Source organism: Myodes glareolus, chromosome 6, assembly GCF_982192425.1.
Source record: "Myodes glareolus chromosome 6, mMyoGla1.1, whole genome shotgun sequence".
Classification (NCBI taxonomy): Eukaryota; Metazoa; Chordata; class Mammalia; order Rodentia; family Cricetidae; genus Myodes; species Myodes glareolus.
In genome coordinates, this window is record NC_142031.1 from 51,179,393 (window position 1) to 51,200,840 (window position 21,448).

The 21,448-nt window shown below is 45.2% G+C and overlaps 1 protein-coding gene across 1 annotated transcript in view; it reads left to right on the plus strand.

The window, feature by feature from the left end:
* Tpo (thyroid peroxidase) overlaps positions 1-21,448 on the plus strand; it is a 77,659-nt gene that overhangs the window by 37,180 nt on the left and 19,031 nt on the right. Inside the window, exons 7-13 of the mRNA XM_085691314.2 lie at positions 2,166-2,295; positions 4,993-5,199; positions 5,541-6,041; positions 13,413-13,671; positions 16,006-16,176; positions 18,151-18,388; positions 20,149-20,357. Of these exons, the coding sequence (XP_085547440.2) occupies positions 2,166-2,295; positions 4,993-5,199; positions 5,541-6,041; positions 13,413-13,671; positions 16,006-16,176; positions 18,151-18,388; positions 20,149-20,357 (1,715 nt within the window). The remainder of the gene's footprint in view (positions 1-2,165; positions 2,296-4,992; positions 5,200-5,540; positions 6,042-13,412; positions 13,672-16,005; positions 16,177-18,150; positions 18,389-20,148; positions 20,358-21,448) is intronic.

Below are 21,448 nucleotides of genomic sequence, written 5' to 3' on the forward strand. Positions count from 1 at the left end.
GTCCTCTGTGGGCACTGGAGGCTGCTCAGAACTCAAACCACACACAAGAGAGCGAGTATGCTTCCTGTCTGTGCTAAGCAGTCCACACAGAGTACCTCAGACCATGCTCTAATGGGCTGGTACCCAGAAGTCTGAAGCTGCAGGGTGATTGGTAAAGAAAAGTCCCCAGACTATCTTGATACAAAATATATAGCTTTAATAAACAGAAGTAAGACTTACAACAGCTTACACCAGAATCCAACCGATCCATCCGGACTCAGGAGCCAGGCGAAAAGAGCAAGCGGAGCGCGTTTGCAAGGTTTATAGGCAGGCTTTTGCCTGAGGGCGGCACGCCCCGAAAACAGAATATGATTGGCTGAACTCCCCTATCAGAAGTCTACTGGTTGGATGAATTCCCACAACAGGTGTGTTCCCAGGGAATGCCTGCTAGTGTTGGATGCTGGGGTGATGGGATGAATGGTGTCAGAGAGTAAAGGGAGATTGCGTCTGGTGCTTGGCTACAGAGCTGGAGAGGGGCGGGATGGTGAGACTGGTGAACTGAATCTGAGGGACCAGAAGGAGAGGTGAAGTTCTGTAGTCAGCCTACCTGCTTCCCTGGAAGGAGTGCAGATAACAATTTTCAAAGTCAAAATCTCAAGTATTTTTATTACAAATTCCTTTCTACATGACCTCCCAGGCCCTGAACAATAGTCACCCACCCATCTCTAATGCTGAAACTTGCCTGTTCCACACCTTTCTAATAATCTATGCCTCCCTCCCCACATGACTCATGTTGAGTCACCAATCACAGTCCCCTTTTATGGGGCATGAGGTGGACACACAGTGACCACCTTTCCCCTCTTCAGTACAGAGAACTGGAGAACCTTGTACATGTGATGTGAACTTGTGATCACCAACAGAAGTTTATCATGAAAATTGAGTCTGGGTATCAAAATTCTTTCTGAAGATATACAAAAAACAAACATGCCAATGAGCTGTTAAAATTGTTTCTTGAGACTGGAGAAGTCGAATAGTTTACAAAGTCCTTGCCTAGCATGCACAATGTCCTCATTCAAGTACCAACACCACATACATTACACACTGACATGGTAGTACATGCTTGTAATCCTAGCACTGGAGAGGTAGAGGAAAGATAATCAGAAGTTCAAAGTCATCAAAGCCACTCTGGGCCACGTGAGACCAGATCAAAACAAAAATACAACAGTATATACAACTATATACTGGTCTGTCATAAATCAACAAAAACTAGCTTGTTGCTCTTCTTCAACAAACTTGGAACCCATCTCCTTTTCTCGAGGGTTAGTAGCCAATCATTATTACTTCAGTTTCTTAATTTCTGAAGACGGTACCAAAATGTGTCAATGTTTAATTACACCCTTTCCCCTTTGACTTAGAGGCACTGTCCCTGACATACTCAGAAGCAGCTTGGGAAATCAGTAAATCATTGGTCAACACGACTTTGCCTTAACATGGACCTTAAATATATTTTGTCTAAGTTATGCCTTGACCAAAGAATAAAATCACAGATTAGTTTGGGTGTAGAAAACATCCCCCTTTAGCCTGGGTGATGGTGTTCATTCTTTTGTCAAAGCAATTAATTCAGAAAAGGGTTTAATTTTATTTTGAATCCAAATGTGCATTTTAACATGTGTTCCTTTGGCAGTCCTCTCATTTCTGAATTTAGAACACTTTGGTAATTTCCTGAGTACTTATTTCTATTAGAAATATCATCCTAGTCAGCACAAGGATCTTGTATGGGTCTTGATTAAAGATGCTTAAATAGGACAATATTTTCAGAAAGTAACTTTGAATACCCCAAATTTCTGTCCTCTGGGTGGGAACCCACAGCAATTTCTAGAAAGATGAGTGTCCTTCTTTGGAGAGAAGCCTCAGGATGGCACCTGGGAAGGGACAGCATAAGGAGGCTACCAGCAGAAAGACATCCTCAAGGAAGGAGTACCACTCAAGAAGGTTATAGACTAAGGTCCTACGAATCAGTTCCCTCCACAAACCCCAGGGAAGCCCATCCAGAGGATCAGCTGATAGGGACAACCTGGAGACTTAGAGGCCGAGTGCATCATCGTGAGTGAGCTATGCTGTATTAAGAACCCGAGGTTTCCTTATTCTCTTCTGTCTCAGACACATCCCTTCATTTGTTTCCACAGAGATCACCCCAGATGGGGCGCCTCCAACACAGCCCTAGCAAGATGGCTGCCTCCTGCCTATGAAGATGGCTTCAGTCAGCCCAGAGGCTGGAACCCTGACTTCTTATACCATGGCTTCCCACTACCCCCAGTTGGTACTCATTTAGAACCTATTTCAGCGGGACAGGGACAGATTTTCCATAATGCCGACATACTCCCTGCAGCCTTGGAAAGCAATGGCAGCTACTGGGATGATTTTGTATCCTTAGGAACTCATACAACACCTTGTGTTCCCAGACTTCCTCAGAAGCTAGAACCCTGAGGTGTAAACCTATCTGTGTGGCTCTGCTAGCAAGCCACACATGGCCAGCTAGCAAGGAGAGCAACTGAGATTTAAAGTTACTGTTGTCTAATTTGACACCTTTCCTCTGGATATACACTTTAATATTCTCAAATCAATTCTTCTACTCTTTGGTTGAAGACAAGATGCAGCCAGAGACACATTCACTAATGAATTCACTACTGTACACTACGTATATACAGATGCTGGCTACCACTTTACTATCAGAGGCACATTTATTTGAGATACACATTCATTTTCTACTGATCCTTTGGTCCGACATGTACTATTGGATCCATTGTTCTACTTCATCAAAGCATGGTTCATTTTGTCTCTAGTTTGACTCTTCATGTCAATGGATATAGGTCAACATTTGCTTTTAAGCTACATTCCACAACAGAATGATGGGAGTCCCCTCTGGATGCGGTGATTACCATTGATGAATAAAGAAACTGCTTTGGGCCTATAGCAGAGCCATAGGGGAATAGAGCTAGGCAGGAAAACTAAGCTGAATGCTGGGAGGAAGGAGGCAGAGGCAGAGAGAAGCTATGTAGCCCCACAGGAGCCAGATGGAACTTTACCAGGTAAGCCACAGCCACGTGGCAATACACAGATTAATAGAAATGGGTTAAATTAATATTTAAGAGTCAGGCAATAATAAGCTAGAGCTAATGGGCCAAGCAATGATTTAATTAATATGGTTTCTGTGTGATTATTTTGGTTCTGGGCAGCCGGGACGAACAAGTGGCCTCCTTCCTACAAGAGACTTCTCAAAATGTATTCCATCCCAGTACTCAGCTCAGCATAGAGAAAATCAGGATCAGAAGGGAGAGACTAACCCAGTAAGCTGTGGGCCGACACCTTTACCATCACAAAGCTCTCCAGTGGTTTTTCAGTTTTTTTCAGATGTCTTTTTTTGAGAGGGCCAAGTGTTCCTAGCAGTTGGTGGGGGCCATCAGGTGGAGTTGGGTGGGTACCAAGGTTCACTGAGAAAGCATGCTATTCCTGTCTACATGTAAACAAGATGTTTCTCTTGCCTCTCATGTGTTTGCCATTGGACCAGTTCAAATCCTAAAGTCTTCCGAGCCCTGTGCTGATACTAAGATTCTACAAATTCTTGTCTGTTTATATATGATATTATTTATAAGAATCAGCACCCAAGTATGTTTACATGTAGCCTGTTCATTTCTTGAGCTTATTCTAACAGAGTAATCCAAGTTTACAGGCTCATACGAATACAAAATTTTTAACTCCAGTTTTGTAGGCCAAAAGCAAGGCCTCTTAGGACCGTGTCCTTTTAAAGGTCCTTGGGAGAAAATCCATCTCCTTGTCTTTTCCGGATCGTTTGTGAATGGGATACTGAGGGTCAAAGCCCAGTGCTTTGCATATGCAAGGCAGGTGCTTTTACCACAGAAACATCTCTTGAGCCTCGTCTTCTCTAACTTCTAAAGACTGCTCACACCCTTGCTTTATGGCTCCTCTGTCACATAGCAATGTGGTATCTCTCCAAGTCTTCCACCCCAAGCCCCAGCTCTTGACCACAGTCAAGAAGGCTCTCAAAACATAAAGACCCATGCGGTGAGAATATTCTTGAAAACCTGTAAAAATCTCTGTGTCCCACGGTCTTTGATCTAGCCATGCATACAGGTTATATATTTTAACACAGACATATTTGGAGGTGTTCTTCTGCCCATCACCATCTACTTTCTGATCCCCAGAGCCTCACATCTATCCATCCAACCATGGGTGCCCACACCACGGGTCCCACTTTGTCACAACACTCAAGGTCTTTCCAACCCAGATCTTACCATTGGAGGCCACTGAAGTCTGTCCTACAGGGGGAGATTCTGCGTGGGACTTACCTGGGAACAAATTCTCTTCATCTAGACCTGTGGCTGGCAAAATGGCTCACCTGGTAAACGCGCTTGTCGTGCAAGTTTGAGTTTGGCTCCCAGGACCCCATAGTGGAAAGAGAGAATCAACTTATGAAATAGGCAAAGCTTCTTTCTGTTCCCAAAATACATCTTCCTTACAGTCCTGGTAATAGCACTATCCTGGGACAGGGAGGAAGGAAAGGAACAGAGAGAGAATGGCTGCTCCTCAATGGCAGGGAGATCAGTCAGACAACTCTTCAGGAACTAAGACCTTGGTCAGAACCCTGTAGTTGAGGGCTGAGAGTCGTGGGCTATCTGTGTTCTTCACACACCTTCCCACAAAGGCCTGGGACCTGATCGCTTTCTGTCTACTTACATATTTTATATGTACTTCCTAAGGCTCTGAGAACTGACCTAACAGGCCCCAGACATCACAAATCAGGGCAGGTTTCAAAGTCCAGATGTGTCGATCTTCCATCTTGGCTCTTCCCATCATGTCTACAATGACAGGTCTTCCCCGGGGCTCTCTGGAGCTGTAAACAAGACCCTCACTGTACATTGAAAACCCCAAGGTCTCCTTTATCGACTACAATGCAATCTGTCTACGTCATTGCTATCTGTTCTCCTCCTCCAGGTACGGGAAGTGACGAGGCACCTCATTCAAGTTTCAAATGAGGCTGTGACGGAGGATGACCAGTACTCTGATTTCCTGACAGCCTGGGGACAGTACATCGATCATGACATTGCCCTCACGCCACAGAGCACCAGCACAGCGGCCTTCTGGGGTGGTGTCGACTGCCAGCTGACCTGTGAGAACCAAAATCCCTGCTTCCCCATACAGGTAGTTTCCCTACACTCATCCTTGATTATGAAACAACGTGTCTTTCTAAAAATTATACAGAAAAAAAAACCTGAAATGAAATACAAAGTCTCCTTTGCTTGACCTGTCCCCAGAAGCTTCCTACATATGCTCCTTGGATATTCAATGGGCTCCTGTGAAAAACATTATTTTGTATGTGCAAACTACCCTACAATTCCCAGGCATGCAATGTGCGTACTCTGAACCAGCAATAATTGTTACCCCTTACTCCATATCATAATCAACACACATTTATTTTATGATTTAAGATTATAAAGGGACCCAAGATTCCAAGCTGATATCTAGTCTCCTTTTTGCTACAGCTTCCCTCAAACTCCTCGGGGACCACGGCCTGCTTGCCTTTCTACCGCTCCTCAGCTGCTTGTGGCACTGGGGACCAAGGAGCTCTCTTCGGCAACTTGTCTGTGGCCAATCCTAGGCAGCAGATGAACGGTTTGACCTCCTTCCTTGACGCATCCACTGTGTACGGCAGCTCCCCTGGCGCCGAGAAGCAGCTGCGCAACTGGAGCAGCTCCGCAGGCCTGTTGCGTGTCAACACACGCCACCTAGACTCAGGCCGCACCTACCTGCCCTTCGCATCTGTTGCCTGTGCTCCAGAGCCCGGTGCCCCACGTACCACCCGGACTCCCTGCTTCCTGGCTGGCGACGGCCGCGCAAGCGAGGTCCCTGCCCTGGCAGCCGTACACACCCTGTGGCTGCGTGAGCACAACCGCTTGGCTGCTACGTTCAAGGCCATCAACCCACACTGGAGCGCTGAGACTTCCTATCAGGAGGCTCGAAAGGTGGTGGGCGCGCTGCATCAGGTGCGTACCATGGCATGGGGGTGGAGGGCTGTACAGACAGGAACCTAGTGCGTACCCCTAAGGCGTGTCTGTGAGGCCACTGTGAGAGCCCTAGCGGTGTTGGGCAGGGTCACTGTGGATTTAACAGTTAACAGTGGCTTCCAGCAGGACTATCATGGTTTCTCTGAGTTTCCGGCAGGATCACCTTGGGATATTCAAATGGGGACATCCAAGGCACACGTATTTGTGAGCAAAACACTCCCGGCACTAGGGGCCTCCTCTTGGCTCCATCCTCCCAGCACTGGATCACCCAGAGTAGCGACAGAACCACAGACCTTCTGCAGCCACAACTGTGACTGGCAGCAACAGGTCGGTTCACTGGCTACCTGGCAACCATAACCCTCAGAGCCTCACAGAGTGCAGCCCGCATACTCCTTGGAGCAGCCCTATGAAGTGGGCACAAAGCTGGATTCTGGCATGTTTGTGTTTTGGTAATAATGGAGATCCTAAGTCTGTCAAGTTAAATTAAGAATCAGTTTTTCTTTATTTCTAATAGAAACTGATATTTTATTAAGCTAGCCGAATGATCATTTATGGAGCACTTAAGATATTCCTTGTAGCTCTTTCATGAATGATGGATACTGATGTCATCTTAGACCATCCTCGCCTACTTTCTATACTAATCATGCATTGTGAGCTTTTCAGTTTAAGAACATGGGTCGTCTTTAGAAAGAACTACTGGGTAATCATATCTATGAACCTGTAAGTTATTACTAGTCAACAAGCAGTCAGAAATCCAAAAACTCAGGTAAAAAAAAAAACAATAAAAATGATTAGCGCTGACAGAAAGTTCTGGCAACACAGCCCTGATTAACTACGTGCTAATTTTTTTATTGTTAGATAATAACTATCATGTGCTTATTCTTTAAATCTTGACAGTTTTTAGGGTGAAAAAAAATCTTAGTTGTGCATTCGCTACCCTGTAAGGATCGCTACAGAGTAACGATGAGAAAAGCTTTGGTGTGACTGAGGAGCTGCCCGTGGCCATGGATTGTTTTCTGGGCTCCTTATCTGTGTGTGGTCTGATTTACCACCCGGCCCTGTGTATGCTCCAGGGCTGTCTTCAGGTCCTGCCTGTGGTTTACAGGAGTTTGACTCTATAGCCGTCCTCTATGGTCAGTGGCGGGTGACTCATCCACGGAAGCCTGGTCCACAGAAGCCTGGTCCACAGAGGACACCAGCTTCCCTTCTCTTGTTAGCTGAGCTCACCAGCTGTCTGGAAACATGCAGCGACTGCAGGACATTCCGTTGTGTTACTTCTCCCAGGCAAAGATTGTCAGCTAAACACCTCGGGATCTTAAGGAGCTAGCAGGGAAGCAGATGGTAGGTGGGTTTCTCCCTTTAAGCAAAAATGAGCCGGGAGCATGGAAATGTCATACGAAGCATTATATGCAGACTGTTATCCACTGTGATTGAGTCATCGGCTCCTAGGTGTCGGGCTGTTCTTCAGTTTAGGAGGGTGCTGTGGCTCCATCTTAGAAGATGATGTCTTTTTGTTTCCAGAGAGCTAAGGCACTGAGGAAGCAGAGCCATGACTGCTTACCTCAAACAACGTCTTAAGGTTTGGCAACTGAGACTAAGCAAACTCATGTAGATTAAAGAAAGGCATTTAAGAATCCTTAATGTCTTGATTTCCATGCTTGCAGCAGCAACATCAGCGATACAGCTAAGCAAGCACTGGGCACTTGTTTAATACTAGAACAAGGTCGTGTTTAATTCTGTCAGTAACAGAGTGAAAAGTCGCAATGCTTCATGTCCGAGACATGCAGTTTCTAGAAGCGTTTTTCCCAAGGTTCCCAGCTGCTGAGGAGCAGAGCTACCCTGGCACCCAAGACTGCAGTAAAAGAACCAGGTTGTCAGGGATGACACCCATCTTCCCATCCATGCTCAGACTTGTTTTAAGATCTCCAAATGCAAGATTTTCTAGTTAACATTTCTACTCCCTATTTATTTGTATGTGAAATACTGACACACTTTGCAATCAGTGGCATCTCAAGAGTTTTCCTGAAATGGATTATGGGTATAGTTGAGTGCATAGCTACATTTAGAAGCTGGATTTTTGTTAGACTGAGTCTATGTAGCCCAGGCTTGCCTTGATCTCCTCACTATATACTTTTTTTTTATTTGATTGTTTTTATTGAGCTGTATATTTTCTCCACTCCTCTGCCTTCCTCCTCTCTCCCCTTCTACCCTCTCCATGACTCCCACACTCCCAGTTTACTCAGGAGATCTTGTCTTTTTCTCCTTCCTATGTAGATCCCTGTATGTCTCTCTGAGGGTTTCCTTTGTTGTCTAGGTTAAGAGCAAGTTTTTAAAACTCTATTTTATGATTCTTTTTAAAAAGCCAGAGGATCTTAAATGAAGATTCCTGTGGGTCATTTATCAGTTGTGTGACATCGAAAATCATACAAGAAAGGAAAGAAGGAGAGGGAAGGAGAGGGGAGGGGTAGAGAGGGGAAGGAATGAAGGAAGGAAGGAAGGAAGAAAGGAAGGAACGAAGGAAGGAAGGAAGGAAAAACGCAGCACTAACTCCACAGTCTCACTTGGTTGTTATGGAAAAATGAGTTATTTTACTCTATTCCAGTTCTCAACCTGTGGGTCTCAATCCCATCAGGGGCTGCTTATCGGCTATTTGCATTATGATTCATAACACTAGCAAAATTACAGTTATAAAATAGCAATGAAATAATTTTAGTGGATGGGGTCACTACAACATAAGGAACTGTATTAAAGGGTCACAATGTTAGGAAGGTTGAGAACCACTGCTCTATATTAACCTTCCTCCATTGTCAGATTAGAACAGGCTCTGTGCTAGGCACTTGGCATCGCCCCTGTGTTCTCATAGAAACACTGGGGAAGTATACTGCGTGGCTTTGTGGCTTCCTTAGAGGAAGGAGCCTCAGCTGAGGAAATGCCTCCTTGAGATCCAGCTGTGTTGGGGGAGGCTGCTTGTTCGTTCCCAGCTGCCCAGAACTGAAATAACCAACAGAAATTATATTAATTGCAACACTGACCAAAAGCTTAAGCATATTTCTGGCTAACTCTTATATCCTAAACTAACCCCATCTCCATTAATCTGTGTATCACCACGTGGCTGTGTCTTACTGGGTAAAGTTTGTTCCCTGCGTCTGTCTTCAGCAGGGCTACATGGCATCTCCCTGACTCGGTCTCTCTTTCTCTTTCTCTCTCTCTGGATGATATATATATATATATATATATATATATATATATATATATATATATATATATATATATATATCTTCCAGCCTGGCTATATTCTGTTAAGCTAGTGGCCAAAAGCAGCTTCCTTATTAACCAATGGGAATAAAACATATTCAAAGCATACATCACCTGCCACATCACAGTTGTAGGATATTTTCTCATTTAGTGATCAATTGGGGATGGCCCAGCCCATGTTAGGGGGTGTCTGAACTGCTGGTACTGGGTTCTATAAGAATAGGTATGCTGGATTAGTAGCTATGTATTGTTTAAATTTGTTTTTATCCTGAAATATTTTGTTTTCTCCGTTGATAGTGAACAATAGCTTGGCTGGGTAAAGTAGTCTGGGTTTGCATCCATTGTCTCTTAGTTTCTGCAGTACCTCTATCCAGGACCTTCTGGCTTTCATGGTTTCCATCGAGAAGTCTGGTGTAAGTCTGATAGGTTTACCTTTATAAGTTACTTGACCTTTTTCCTTTGCAGCTCTCAATATCCTTTCTTTAGTCTGAATGCTTTGTGTTTTGATTATTATATGACGAGGGGATGTTTTTTTCTGATCCAGTCTATTCGGTGTTCTGTATGCTTCTTGAACCTTCATAGGAATATCGTTCTTTAGGATGGGAAAGTTTTCTTCTATAATTTTGTTGAGTATATTTTCTGGACCTTTGAAATGCAATTCTTCTCCTTCTTCTACTCCAATTATTCTTAGATTTGGTTTTTTTATTGTGTCCCACAGTTCCTGAATGTTTTGTGATGAGAATTTGTTGGATTTGCTGTTTTCTTTGGACAGAGTGTTTAATTTCTCTGCATATACTGGATTTTTGGGATCCAGTCTGTTTGGATGCTCACCTTCCTGGACCTGGAGGGAGGAGGGAGGAACTTGGACTTCCCACAGGGCAGGAGACCCTGACTGCCCTTGGGGACAAAGAGGGTGGAGGAGAGGGAGGGGGGAGTGGGAGGGCGTTGGGAGGAGGGGCGTAAATGGAAACTTTTTATAATTTAATAAAATTACTTCAAAAAAAAAAAGAATAGGTATGCTGAGCAAGTCATAGGAAGCGAGCCAGTAAGCAACACCCTTCCAAGGCCTCTGTGCTAATTTCTGCTCCAGGATCCTTCCCTGTCCAGACTTCTTCAGTTGTAAGGGGCAGCCCAGGAGTGCCTGCCCTACCATGGCTCAGGCACCTGAAGACCAGGCCTTAGCCCATGGGTTGCTGGGAGTAAGGAGGACACAAAGACAGGGAGCATCAGGGGTTGGAACATCTTTACCAGCCCCATAGAAATGTCCAAATACTCCAGAACCTGTATGTACACAGAGGTATACATTGGGTGTCTATCAGCTCTGCTTAGGGAATCCTGTGCACTGTGTATACTGTATCTGGGCTCAGTATTTTGTGTGTTGTGTGTCTGAGTGTTTGTCTCTGTGAGTTCAAACTGTGCTGTGCACCTGTTCTGTGTGGATGTTTCTGGAGTGGATTGTGTTCTATATGTCTATTTCTAGTCGTAGGTCTGTGCCTGTGTTACACTGGGTTAGAGAAGAGAGTAGACCTGAGAGAAGTTGGTCCACGTGCTGCACTGTGGGCTCTGCTGTCTGGGGAGTCCAGACAAGTGTGACACCCGCACTGGGAATGCAGTGACCAACGATGATGTTTGTATCGACTTCCCTTGGGAAGAGTGGGCTTTGGTGGATCCTTCGCAGAAGAATCTCTGCAAAGGTGTGATACTGGAAACCTTCAGGAACCTCACTGCGATAGGCTACACCTGGGAAGAGCATATTGAAGGACACTGTAAAAGTTAGAGAAGATGTGGAAGGTATTCCAGATGTCACACTGGATAGAGGTCTTGTGAGAACAGGAGTATGTAAAGAAGCAATGGACTTGTCTTTCGTTGAACAATGAGAAGATATATAGAATCCCCCACCTGAAGTAGACTTGATTAGTATGATACAACCTTGCAGTTAATTAATTTTCCAACTTCATTGAGAATACATCAAAAACTCACCGAAGAAGAGTCCTTTGAGCCCGAGGAATGTGGAAATTCTTGTTTGACCTGACTCAGCATGCAAATGTAGTAGGACTCACAGTCTAGAAAAAAATCATGAACGAAAGCAGTGTGGTAAAACTCTGAGTTTTTCCAGTTCTCTTCAAGTATGTGAAAAACTCACGTGAAAAGGAGGTACTGCACATGTGAGTCATGGGCTAAAAGCTCTTCCCATCACAGGTATCTTCAAAGACAAAAAGGAACCCATAATGAAGAAGAATAACAATGTAAAGAAAGCCATCAAACCTTGAGGTCTGATGCCTCTTTACAATCAGACAAAGTCGAAAAATAATTCATCCCGGTGAAAAGATTCATCAGTGTAATGAATGTGGTAGATCTTTCATGTGAGCCAATTTATCTTCACAAGCGTGTGAGATGTCATACTGGAAAGAAACCCTGTGAATATACTCAATGTGGTAAAGCCTTTCCATGCCACAGTCATCTTCCAAGTCATGAAATAAGTCATACTAGAGAGAAACTTGTAAATGTAAACAATATGTTAACTCCTTCACGTGGTCTCCAAAGACATAAAATACACATACTGGAGAGAATCCCTACAAATGTAATGAATGTGGTAAAACCTTCTCTACACAGTGTACTCTACAAATACATAGAAGAACACATACTGGAGAGAAACCTATGAATGTAGTCAGTGTGGTCAAGCTTTTGCATGTCATAGTCATTTTTGAATACATACAAGAATACACACTAGAGAAACCCTAAAAATGCAATGAATGTGGGAAAGACTTTGTACAGCCCAGTCATCTTTATCTTCAAAGTCGTGAAAGAATTCATACTGGAGAGAAACCCTAGGAATGAAAGCTGTGTGGTGAAGTCTGCAATTCCTCTAGTCTCAGAATACATGCATGTAGGCTGGTTCCCAAGAAGGTTAGACCCTGTGATATTGTAGCAAGTGTTATAAGAAGTTGTCAAAATCCTGACCTTGGTTTCAAGGGGACAAAAAGCTTGTTTCATCTCTTTTTTCATCACAGTCTTGAAGTATGTAAATTAATATCAAGTTCACTAAGCACCAATGGTGAGATCACAGCATTGCAGCTTCTATTTTGCAATATATGAGTTATATATTAAAGTATGCCGTGTGGCAAATCTACTTAACAAAGTTCATTTTGTGTTTCTTATATTCCTTCAGTGACTTTTGTGTATCTTTGGTTGTACTTTTACTCACTGGTATATATTTTTCTGCTGCTGTGTATAGAATTGGATGCCCATCATCTAAGTGGTCCATTGTTTAATTAAACATGGGCCAATGTGTGATCATACTTTTCAAGTCAAGGTGTCAGCTCCATAGGGAGAGGAGTGTAGGCCTAGTACTTCTCGTTCTGCTTTCCAAGCAGCGAGAGTGTCCTAGCAAGTGTACGTATCCCGTGAATGTGTATGGAGTTTCTACAGAGGTTAAAGTCCCAGGAGTAATCCCAGGAGGACTCTCTTTCCTTACTGCCTCTTCCAGAGTTTAGACTGTCTAAGTGAGAGTTGGCCAGTTACCCAAGGAAGGTACAAGGAACCACAAGTGACCATTCACGTGTGCAAAAATAATGTGATGAGTGAGGGCCCTGGTTGCATGTTTCTTCTGAGTAAATCTCTGCAGTATTGGTGGTGGGGCTTCTCTGTCTGGGATGCCCTTACACAAGCCCAATAATTGTAAAATAGAGGGTGTGGTTCTGCATATCTGAGGATCTCTGCTGACCTGAACATTAATCATCCAGCGGCCTATTCTTGATAGGAAAGAGATAATTGTCTCAATGAACAGGAAAGATGCTCTCAGATTGCTGTATCACCCTCGTCAACCTAAAGTCTCTTCTCTACTTGTATTTATTTTAAAACATCCTATGGGTTGTGCCTTACCTGATGGGCATGTCCCCCCCACACCTCTGCCTTCATCTGTGGACTGTGTCCTCCTTTTGGAAGCTTGCCAATTTTATGATGTTCTATCACAAGGATGCCCCTGGCAGACTTTCTCCCTACTGCTTTATCTTAATCTCCAATTGGCCTGCAGGCATCCTTGGGCGTTGCTGAAAACCATCCCTGCTCAGAAAACACCTGTCTCCTTCTCTGTAGATCATCACCATGAGGGATTATATCCCTAAGATCCTGGGTCCTGATGCCTTCAGGCAGTACGTGGGCCCCTATGAAGGCTACGACCCCACTGTGAACCCTACAGTTTCCAATGTCTTCTCTACTGCCGCTTTCCGCTTTGGCCACGCCGCAGTCCATCCACTCGTGAGACGGCTAGATACTGACTTCCAGGACCACACAGACCTTCCCAGGCTGCAGCTGCATGATGTCTTTTTCAGGCCCTGGAGGCTGATCCAGGAAGGTATGCTTGTCCTCCTGACATGATCCTATAGCTAAGCACACCCAGGGTGGCCCAGTGTGAGACTTTACCTTCGATGCTGGCTGGATATGTGAATGCTACCTAATTTTTCAGTATTATTTAGAGCACATAAATATATTCAAAACCTTTTTCACACATGTAAATATGTGGCATGTTTTTTTGCGTGTGTTCTGGTGCATGTGTGTGCAAATACAGGCTAGAAGACAGTCTCCGGTGTCATTCTTAGGAAAGCAATCTACTTCCTTTGAGAAAGGTCTCTCATTGACCCGAAGTTCACCAATTAATCTAGACTGACTGAACAGTGGGCCACAAGAATCACCCTGTCTCTGCCTCCACAAGATCAGAATTACAAGCTCTCACCATTACACCTTACAATTATCGGCGAATCAATCCCACACCAGTTATGTTTTAAGGGGTTATTTATTTTGGGGGGTAAAACTTACATACACCATAAACCGTCAGGAAGGGAGCCTAGTCGCAGGAGCTGGGAGCAGGAGCCAGGAGCAAGCACCGGAACCAAGAGCCGGAACCAAGAGGGCCTGATCCGGATATGCTTCTCTTTTTAAAAGAGAAATATACCACGCCCCAGTGGGCTGGTATTTCAGCAGCTATTGGCTGACAGAGCGGAAGTCGCTCCCCGCTGCACTGTGGGCTCGTATTTCAGCGACTATTGGTTGAGGCAGCGGAAGTTACTCCCACAACATACATTATTCCCCTGGGTTCTGAGGAGCAAATTCAGATTTTTGGGCCTGCCTTGCATTGTACGTTACTGATTGAGCCATTCTCCAGAGCAGTGCTCAAAGGTTTTTAAAAGGTGAAATTTCCTGAGAAATGCCTTGGCTCACATCTGGAGCTCTTTAGTATTCAGAATAAATTATCTAGGTACAGAGTGCTCTCTCTCTCTCTCTCTCTCTTTCATACACACACACACACACACTCTCTTTTTCTCCCTCTCTCTTTCCTCTCCCTCCCTCTCTATCTTTCCCTCTTCTCTCTCTCTCTCTCTCACCTCTATCTCTCCTCTACCTATTTCTCCCTCTATCTCTCCTCTCTTTCTCTCTTTCTCCTTTTTCCTCTCTATCTCTCCCTCTCTGTCCTCTCTCTCCTCCTCCTTGTCCTCCTCTTTCTCCCTCCTCCTCCCACCACATTCCCACTCAGCAGACAGACAGGTAGTAGTGTCTTGGTAGTTGCGCCTCATAGATGGGTGCTGTCAATTTTTTCATCACCAAGAACTGTACCTGTTCTCTGATGAGACCAGCCCTGTGAGCTGCAGGTTGCTGGCATTTTGCAAAAACGAAATAAAAAAAAACTGTAGTTCTCTGGAGGATTGTTTTTTCACATTTTTACTTTCTATTCTTCTTCCTATGTTCTTTCTCTCCCTCTGATAATTTTTAAACGGTCTCAAGAGTAAGTTCGGGGACGGTGGAGGGTGGAGATGATGTCAGCTGACAGTATGTTCCCTCACTATAAGTTGCTACCTTGCAGAACATGAGGAGAGACGCTTGGGATCTTCCCAGGTCACCCTATCCAACTCAAAATGTATTATAAATTTGCCTTTGGTGGGCACCTAAGGTATCTGGCCTCTTAGTTTATGCTATTGCATGTAATTCTGAGTTCAGTAGGCAAGACCTGGGAGCTGGGTGGTTTGCTTCCTTTGAGGCCTTCTATGAGGATAACCCAGACTTCAGTGGGTAACAGGGCAAGGTTCGTGAGAAACAGAGTTTACCAGAACCAGGCCGCATCTCACTGCTCCAGACAGTGGAGTCCAGAGACTATTTCCCTGGGCTCTAAACCAGCAGTTCTCAATCTGAACTGATGACACCTTTGGGGATCAAAAGACCATTTCCCTGGGGTCTCACCTGAGACCACTGGAAAACACAGATGTTTATATTCACAGATGTTATGATTCATAACAGTAGTAAAATTAGTTTTGAAGTAACGATGAAAATAAATTTATGGTTGGGGGGTCCCCACAACTTGAGGAACTGTATTATTAAAGGATTGCAGCATTAGGAAAGTTAAAAATCATTTTTCTAAACATTCTGCTGCTGAAAAATAAATAATGATGAATCTCAGTAATGTAGCCCTGCACACGTCTAGGCCCCAAGGTGTTGTAGGTGCAGCCGCGGCACTAAGCTGCCAATAACCACAGTGTCCTAAGGAACCTGGAACACTTTCGGAACTGCAAAAGGTGATTTGGGGAAGCTGCACAGACAATGGTTAAGAATAAACCTGCTTTGTAACTGAGAATCTATTGTCCCCAGAACTCAGCAGGGACTTAGGGACCTCTCTGACCTGTGTATGATTTGTTTTCAGGTGGTTTGGACCCAATAGTGAGAGGCCTCCTGGCAAGGCCAGCGAAGCTGCAGGTCCAGGAGCAGCTGATGAACGAGGAGCTGACCGAGAAGCTCTTTGTATTGTCTAATGCTGGCACCTTGGATCTGGCATCGCTCAACTTGCAGAGGGGCCGTGACCATGGCTTACCAGGTCTGTCTGGTCTCTAGATGGTATGCCTCGGTATGTGTTGAGGGAAGGACTGTGGGGTTCATTGTCTGGGGTAAAGTGAAATACACCCACAAATCTATTGCACTGCCAGCTTCAAAGGAATAGATTTGTGTTTTCTTGTTCAGTTGGCTGGGTTTTGTGTTTTTATATGAGGTTTTGCTATGTTGCTCAGCCTAGATTCATACTCATGATCTTTCTGCTTCAGCCTTTCTAGTAACTGGGATTATAGGTATTTGCCCGCCCTGTAACTACATATCTACCTGTAAACCGACTGCCCTGCACCCTGTGAGCACCACATCAGAGTCTGTGTGCCTTTCTATAATTTGTATTTAAGATGTGTGTTTCCCTGTATGGCCTGGGGACAAGTCCCAGTCTTGTTGAGCATCCAACTACAGAACTGCAGCCTCTCCCAGGATCCTGTTGGAGTCCCTCCCACAGGAATCTGTGGAGTCCCAGGGTTCCCCAGGAGATGCTACAATGATGCTTTGTCTAACCCAGTGACCCACTCAGAGGACCAGTGGCCAGTATCCTCTGCCCTAAGTACATGCAGCAGAAAAAGCCCCAAGTTCAAGGGCTATTACTGTGGTTGCCATTCTGAAGTCCCAATTGCAGGGTGTAGTTGGTGCTGTCCTGTATCATTCTTCCCTCACCACAGCCAAAAAAAAGATGATAGTAACTTGGGTCTGAAGAGCAAATCCATACAGGGAAGCTATAGAAAAAGTCCCCTTGGCTTGTGCTGGAAGACCACACACCATTTGTACTTCACCCTGAACTTGGTGCACTTGCTTCTCTGAGCTGTGGAAGCATACAGCTGCCGCGTATGGCCCTTGAAAAAAATCTCTCTCCCAATTTCTGGGTGTGATTCACTCACATTTTGGGCCTCAGCTATCCTGAAAGTAAATGACCCTTCAAGCAGATAGTTAATGAAGTAACTGCTGTATTCCCCAACCTCGGTGGGGATATATGTTTTTAGATAAATCAAATCCGCTGATTTTACTTTGTTTGTCATGAGATTGTGGGATCTGGGAGGACTGCCCTAAAACAGACTGTGATGAAGTAGAAATGCTATGGAATTCATCAGAACTGGGGAGATAGGAAAGGAGGAGCCTGTTACCTTGCTATACCTTTCTACCTGAGAAAGATAACTGAGATGACCCATTGGAATTAGAGGGAAAAAGAGAGAATGACCGGTGAGATGCCACTCACTGGGTCCAGCGTGCACAGCAGACCCTGAGTCGAGGTGGAACAGACTCGTTGACCAGGAAGTTCAGGAGCTATGGCTCTGAAAAAGGTGGTATGGTGATTAGCTGTATCAACTATAAATACACACACACACGTACACATACACCACCCTCATTAAACAGATACCAGCTTCTTCTGAATCAGAATGGAAGGAGCTGCTGTCATTAAGGATTAACTCAATACCATTGGATGGCAGCATTCACAAACCAGTTTTTAAATTCTCACTGCTGATTTTTCTTCACTTTTTGTGTATAAGAGAGTGCCTATGTTTGTGAATGTGTGTGTATATGTGTGTAAATGTGTGTGTGTGTGTGTGTGTGTGTGTGTGCTGGTGTGCTCTTGTTCTCCATGAGTCTCAGTGTCCTCCTGGAGCATCAACAAGTCTGAAGAGGGTGGGGCTGTCACCAGAGTTCAGTAGGAGAAGGCTGATCCAATAATAGTATGAACCCACTAAAGTATCTTGACTTGGCTCCTTTTCTATCCTAATCCACCCCAAGATACACTCTTTATAAGAACCCTAAGTCTGTGTTGCATGGCCTGTCCTGTTTAATTCCATAGGGCTGTAAGTCATACCACAATAACACAACGCTCACTCTGCATCAGGGAATGGCAGACAGGACTGTCTCTGCAACTCTGCCTTCCAGGGATCAATAGGGTAGATTAGCGAACCCTAAATCCCTATAAAAACAGACCTAGCCTCTCTTTCTTGTACAGGCTACAATGAATGGAGAAAGTTCTGTGGCTTGTCACGCCTGGAAACACCAGCTGAGCTGAGCAGGGCCATTACCAACCAAACTGTGGTCAACAAGATCATGGAGCTGTACAAGCACGCAGACAACATCGACGTCTGGATGGGAGGCCTGACTGAAACCTTCCTGCTGGGGGCCCGCACTGGCCCTCTGTTTGCATGCATCATTGGGAAACAGATGAAAGCCCTGCGGGATGGAGACAGGTGAGCACCTGTGGAGAGCCTCTCCACATTCAGGGCAAAGCACGCTGGGTATAGCAGAGTGTTCCACGTAAGGATTGTGTAAAGCAGCTAGATCTATGCTCAGACACTTATGGGACCTTGGGAAGGTTTTCTCTCAAACCATTCCCAACCCTAAAACAACGTTGCCACCAAACAAAAGGACCACAAGGCATATAGAATATTCTGTTCACTTAGAAATATTCCTGTTGTAGCTGGGTGGTGGTGGTGCACGCCTATTAATCCCAGCAGTCTGGAGGCAGAGGCAGGCAGATCTTTGTGAGTTAGAGGCCAGTCTGTTCTAGATGAGCTAGTTCCAGGACAGGCTCTGAAGCTACAGAAAAACCCTGTCTTGGAAAAAAGAAAAAAAAGGAAATATTTCTGTTGCTTTCCCATATTTCTAGTCATGTGTATGAGAAGGCACATAACAAAATTCAAACTGTGACAATCTTATCGCGTCCATCTTTGGCCATTCACTGGCACTGCCTTAGTGTAGATGTGGACCCCAGCTGGTACCCAGGAGCAGAATGTGGCTGAAAAGAGTCCCGCCAACTCCCCACCATGCCTCCCCTCCATCCCCACACAGCTGGCTGAGACTCCTGCCTGGCTTTCACTTGCTTCTTCCTCCATTTCAGTCTAGAATTTTGAGCTCCCCAGGAGCTGAAGAGAAAAGCAGGTGTGTTACACCTGTGCACCTCATGAGCTGATGCCAGACAGTGATTGGGGGTGTGACATGAAACATTAGAATCATGGAACCATCAGGGAAAAACCAAGGAAGCATTTCTTTCTTTTTGATAGTTATCCCCATACTAGATTCTGTCTTCTTGCCTGCCTGCCTCCATCCATCTCTCTCTCCCTATAAGACTGCTTTTCACAAGTATCTCAGCTTTTAGACACAGCTTTAGGGTTCTTTCCTTCCCTTTGCTATGAATGTTGCCGTAAATTTCTGGGACACAGCATCTCACAGAGATGAGACACCTGGAAGAAATCCTGGGGGAGCTTATCTCCCTTGAAACTATATCCTTAGAAAAGTCATGTGATTGACATAATTGGGGAATGAGAAGACACAAACTTTGGAGGCAGGTGATTTCCTGGACTCCCTTGAGTATGACATGGTCTTTGGGTCAAGTCCAATGGCAAAGTCCAAGAGGCTCTGGTAGATGCTGTGGTGATACAGTGATTCCTTACTCTTGTGTTTATGACTGAATGTCCCCAAAAAGCAACTCTTCCACCAGCCAGCTGATATAGAGGAGATTCCTTCCCATGCCGTCCAAGCCCTTTTGCAGATTTCAATTCCTTCCCACAAGCCAAGAATGTGTTCCCAACTAGGAATGGAGAGGGTCTTTATATAGTAAACGGCTATGGGAAACTGGAGCTTTGCCATAGGAAGAACTGACATGATTTCCTTCCTTGGTCGGCCCTGGCCTGGAGGGAAGGACAAGAACAACACCCGGTCCTTGGCCTGAACTGCGGCACCTCATCCTGTGGCTGACTTTTCTGTTGCCCCACTTGTTTCTGAGGCAAATAGGCACAGTGTAACTAGTCGGCTTGTGCTGCCCTGCAGATGGTCCCCACCCCACAGACTGGCCCGTGCCCTTCTTTTCTCCACTCTAATACCCAATTCTCACAGCCCAGGGATGCTGTGCTTACCCCCTCACCATCTTCTCCGTGGGGATACTGAGTGCAGGAGGAACCAGAGATAGCACTGTACCCTACTGCCCACCCATGTGCCCTCTCCCGTGCAGGTTTTGGTGGGAGAACAGCGATGTTTTCACAGACGCTCAGAGGCAGGAACTGGAGAAGCATTCACTACCGCGGGTTATCTGTGACAACACTGGCCTCGCCAGGGTACCTGTGGATGCCTTCCGGACTGGAAAATTCCCCCAGGACTTTGAGTCCTGTGAAGACATCCCTAGCATGAACCTTGACGCGTGGAGGGAGACCTTTCCACAAGGTGACTCTGAGCCGTTTGGTACTTCATTATGACACTAGAGTTCAGTGTAACCTCTCAGAGAGGCTGGCTTCAACCCCGTGCTCCTCAGAAAGTACTGGTGAGACTGAGTCTTGCCTTCCCCTGTGGTACGGGAGTACCCAAGGAGAACTAGGAATCAGAACAGAAGTCTGCAACAGTTGACGGATCTGTACCCTGTCCAGGTTCACACACTACTTGAAAGCTGCCGAGCCGTGGCTCTGGCAATCCCAGATTCTCCTTATCTGTCATGGGCTCTATACCCATGAGATTCCAACAGCACTAGGGAGCTCTGGCCACACGGTCTCCTGGGATTCTACTGGCTCAGTCCTCCCGGCTGAGAAGCAATGGATGAGCTCTTATTGAAGAGCCAGTAGTGGTTGACATTTGGCTATGTAGAAAAGATGTAAGATTGAGCAGATTCCTACAGATTCCTGAGATTTTATTAGCGAAGTCAATGTTCTCACCTTGATTTTAGTCCTATCCTTAGGACAGACTAAATTATATCTCATTAATTACCCGTCACAAAACATTTATTCATGTATTTTCCTTTGTTTAAAAAAAAAAGAGGGAAATGATACAAGAGAATTGTCTGTATTCTGTCAATCATTTTAATAAAACGCTGATTGGCCAGGCAGGCAGTATAGGCGGGAAAGCCAGACAGGAAGTAGGGATGGAGCAAAGAGACTGGGAGTATTCTGGAAGCAGAGCTCCCTCAGCACTCCTGCGCAGACCACTGAAGAGGCAGCATGTAACTTGCCCAGCTGAGAAAGGTACGGAGCCATTATGGCTAACATAGATGAGAATAATGGGTTAATATAAGTTATAAGAGTTAACAAGAAGCCTGACCTAATGGGCCAATCAGTTTATAACCTTATGGAGTCCTATGTGTGATTTTTCCTTGGGAGTTGCCGGTTGTGGAGTACTGGGCGGGACAGAAACCCCAACAAGCCAGCCGTCATGCTACATATTCTTTTTGCATGTATGTGCATGATATATTACGCTGTGCGTATTCACGTGTGTATGGATTTGGGCACCCATTTGTACACACTTGTGTCTGGAGGCCTGACATTGAC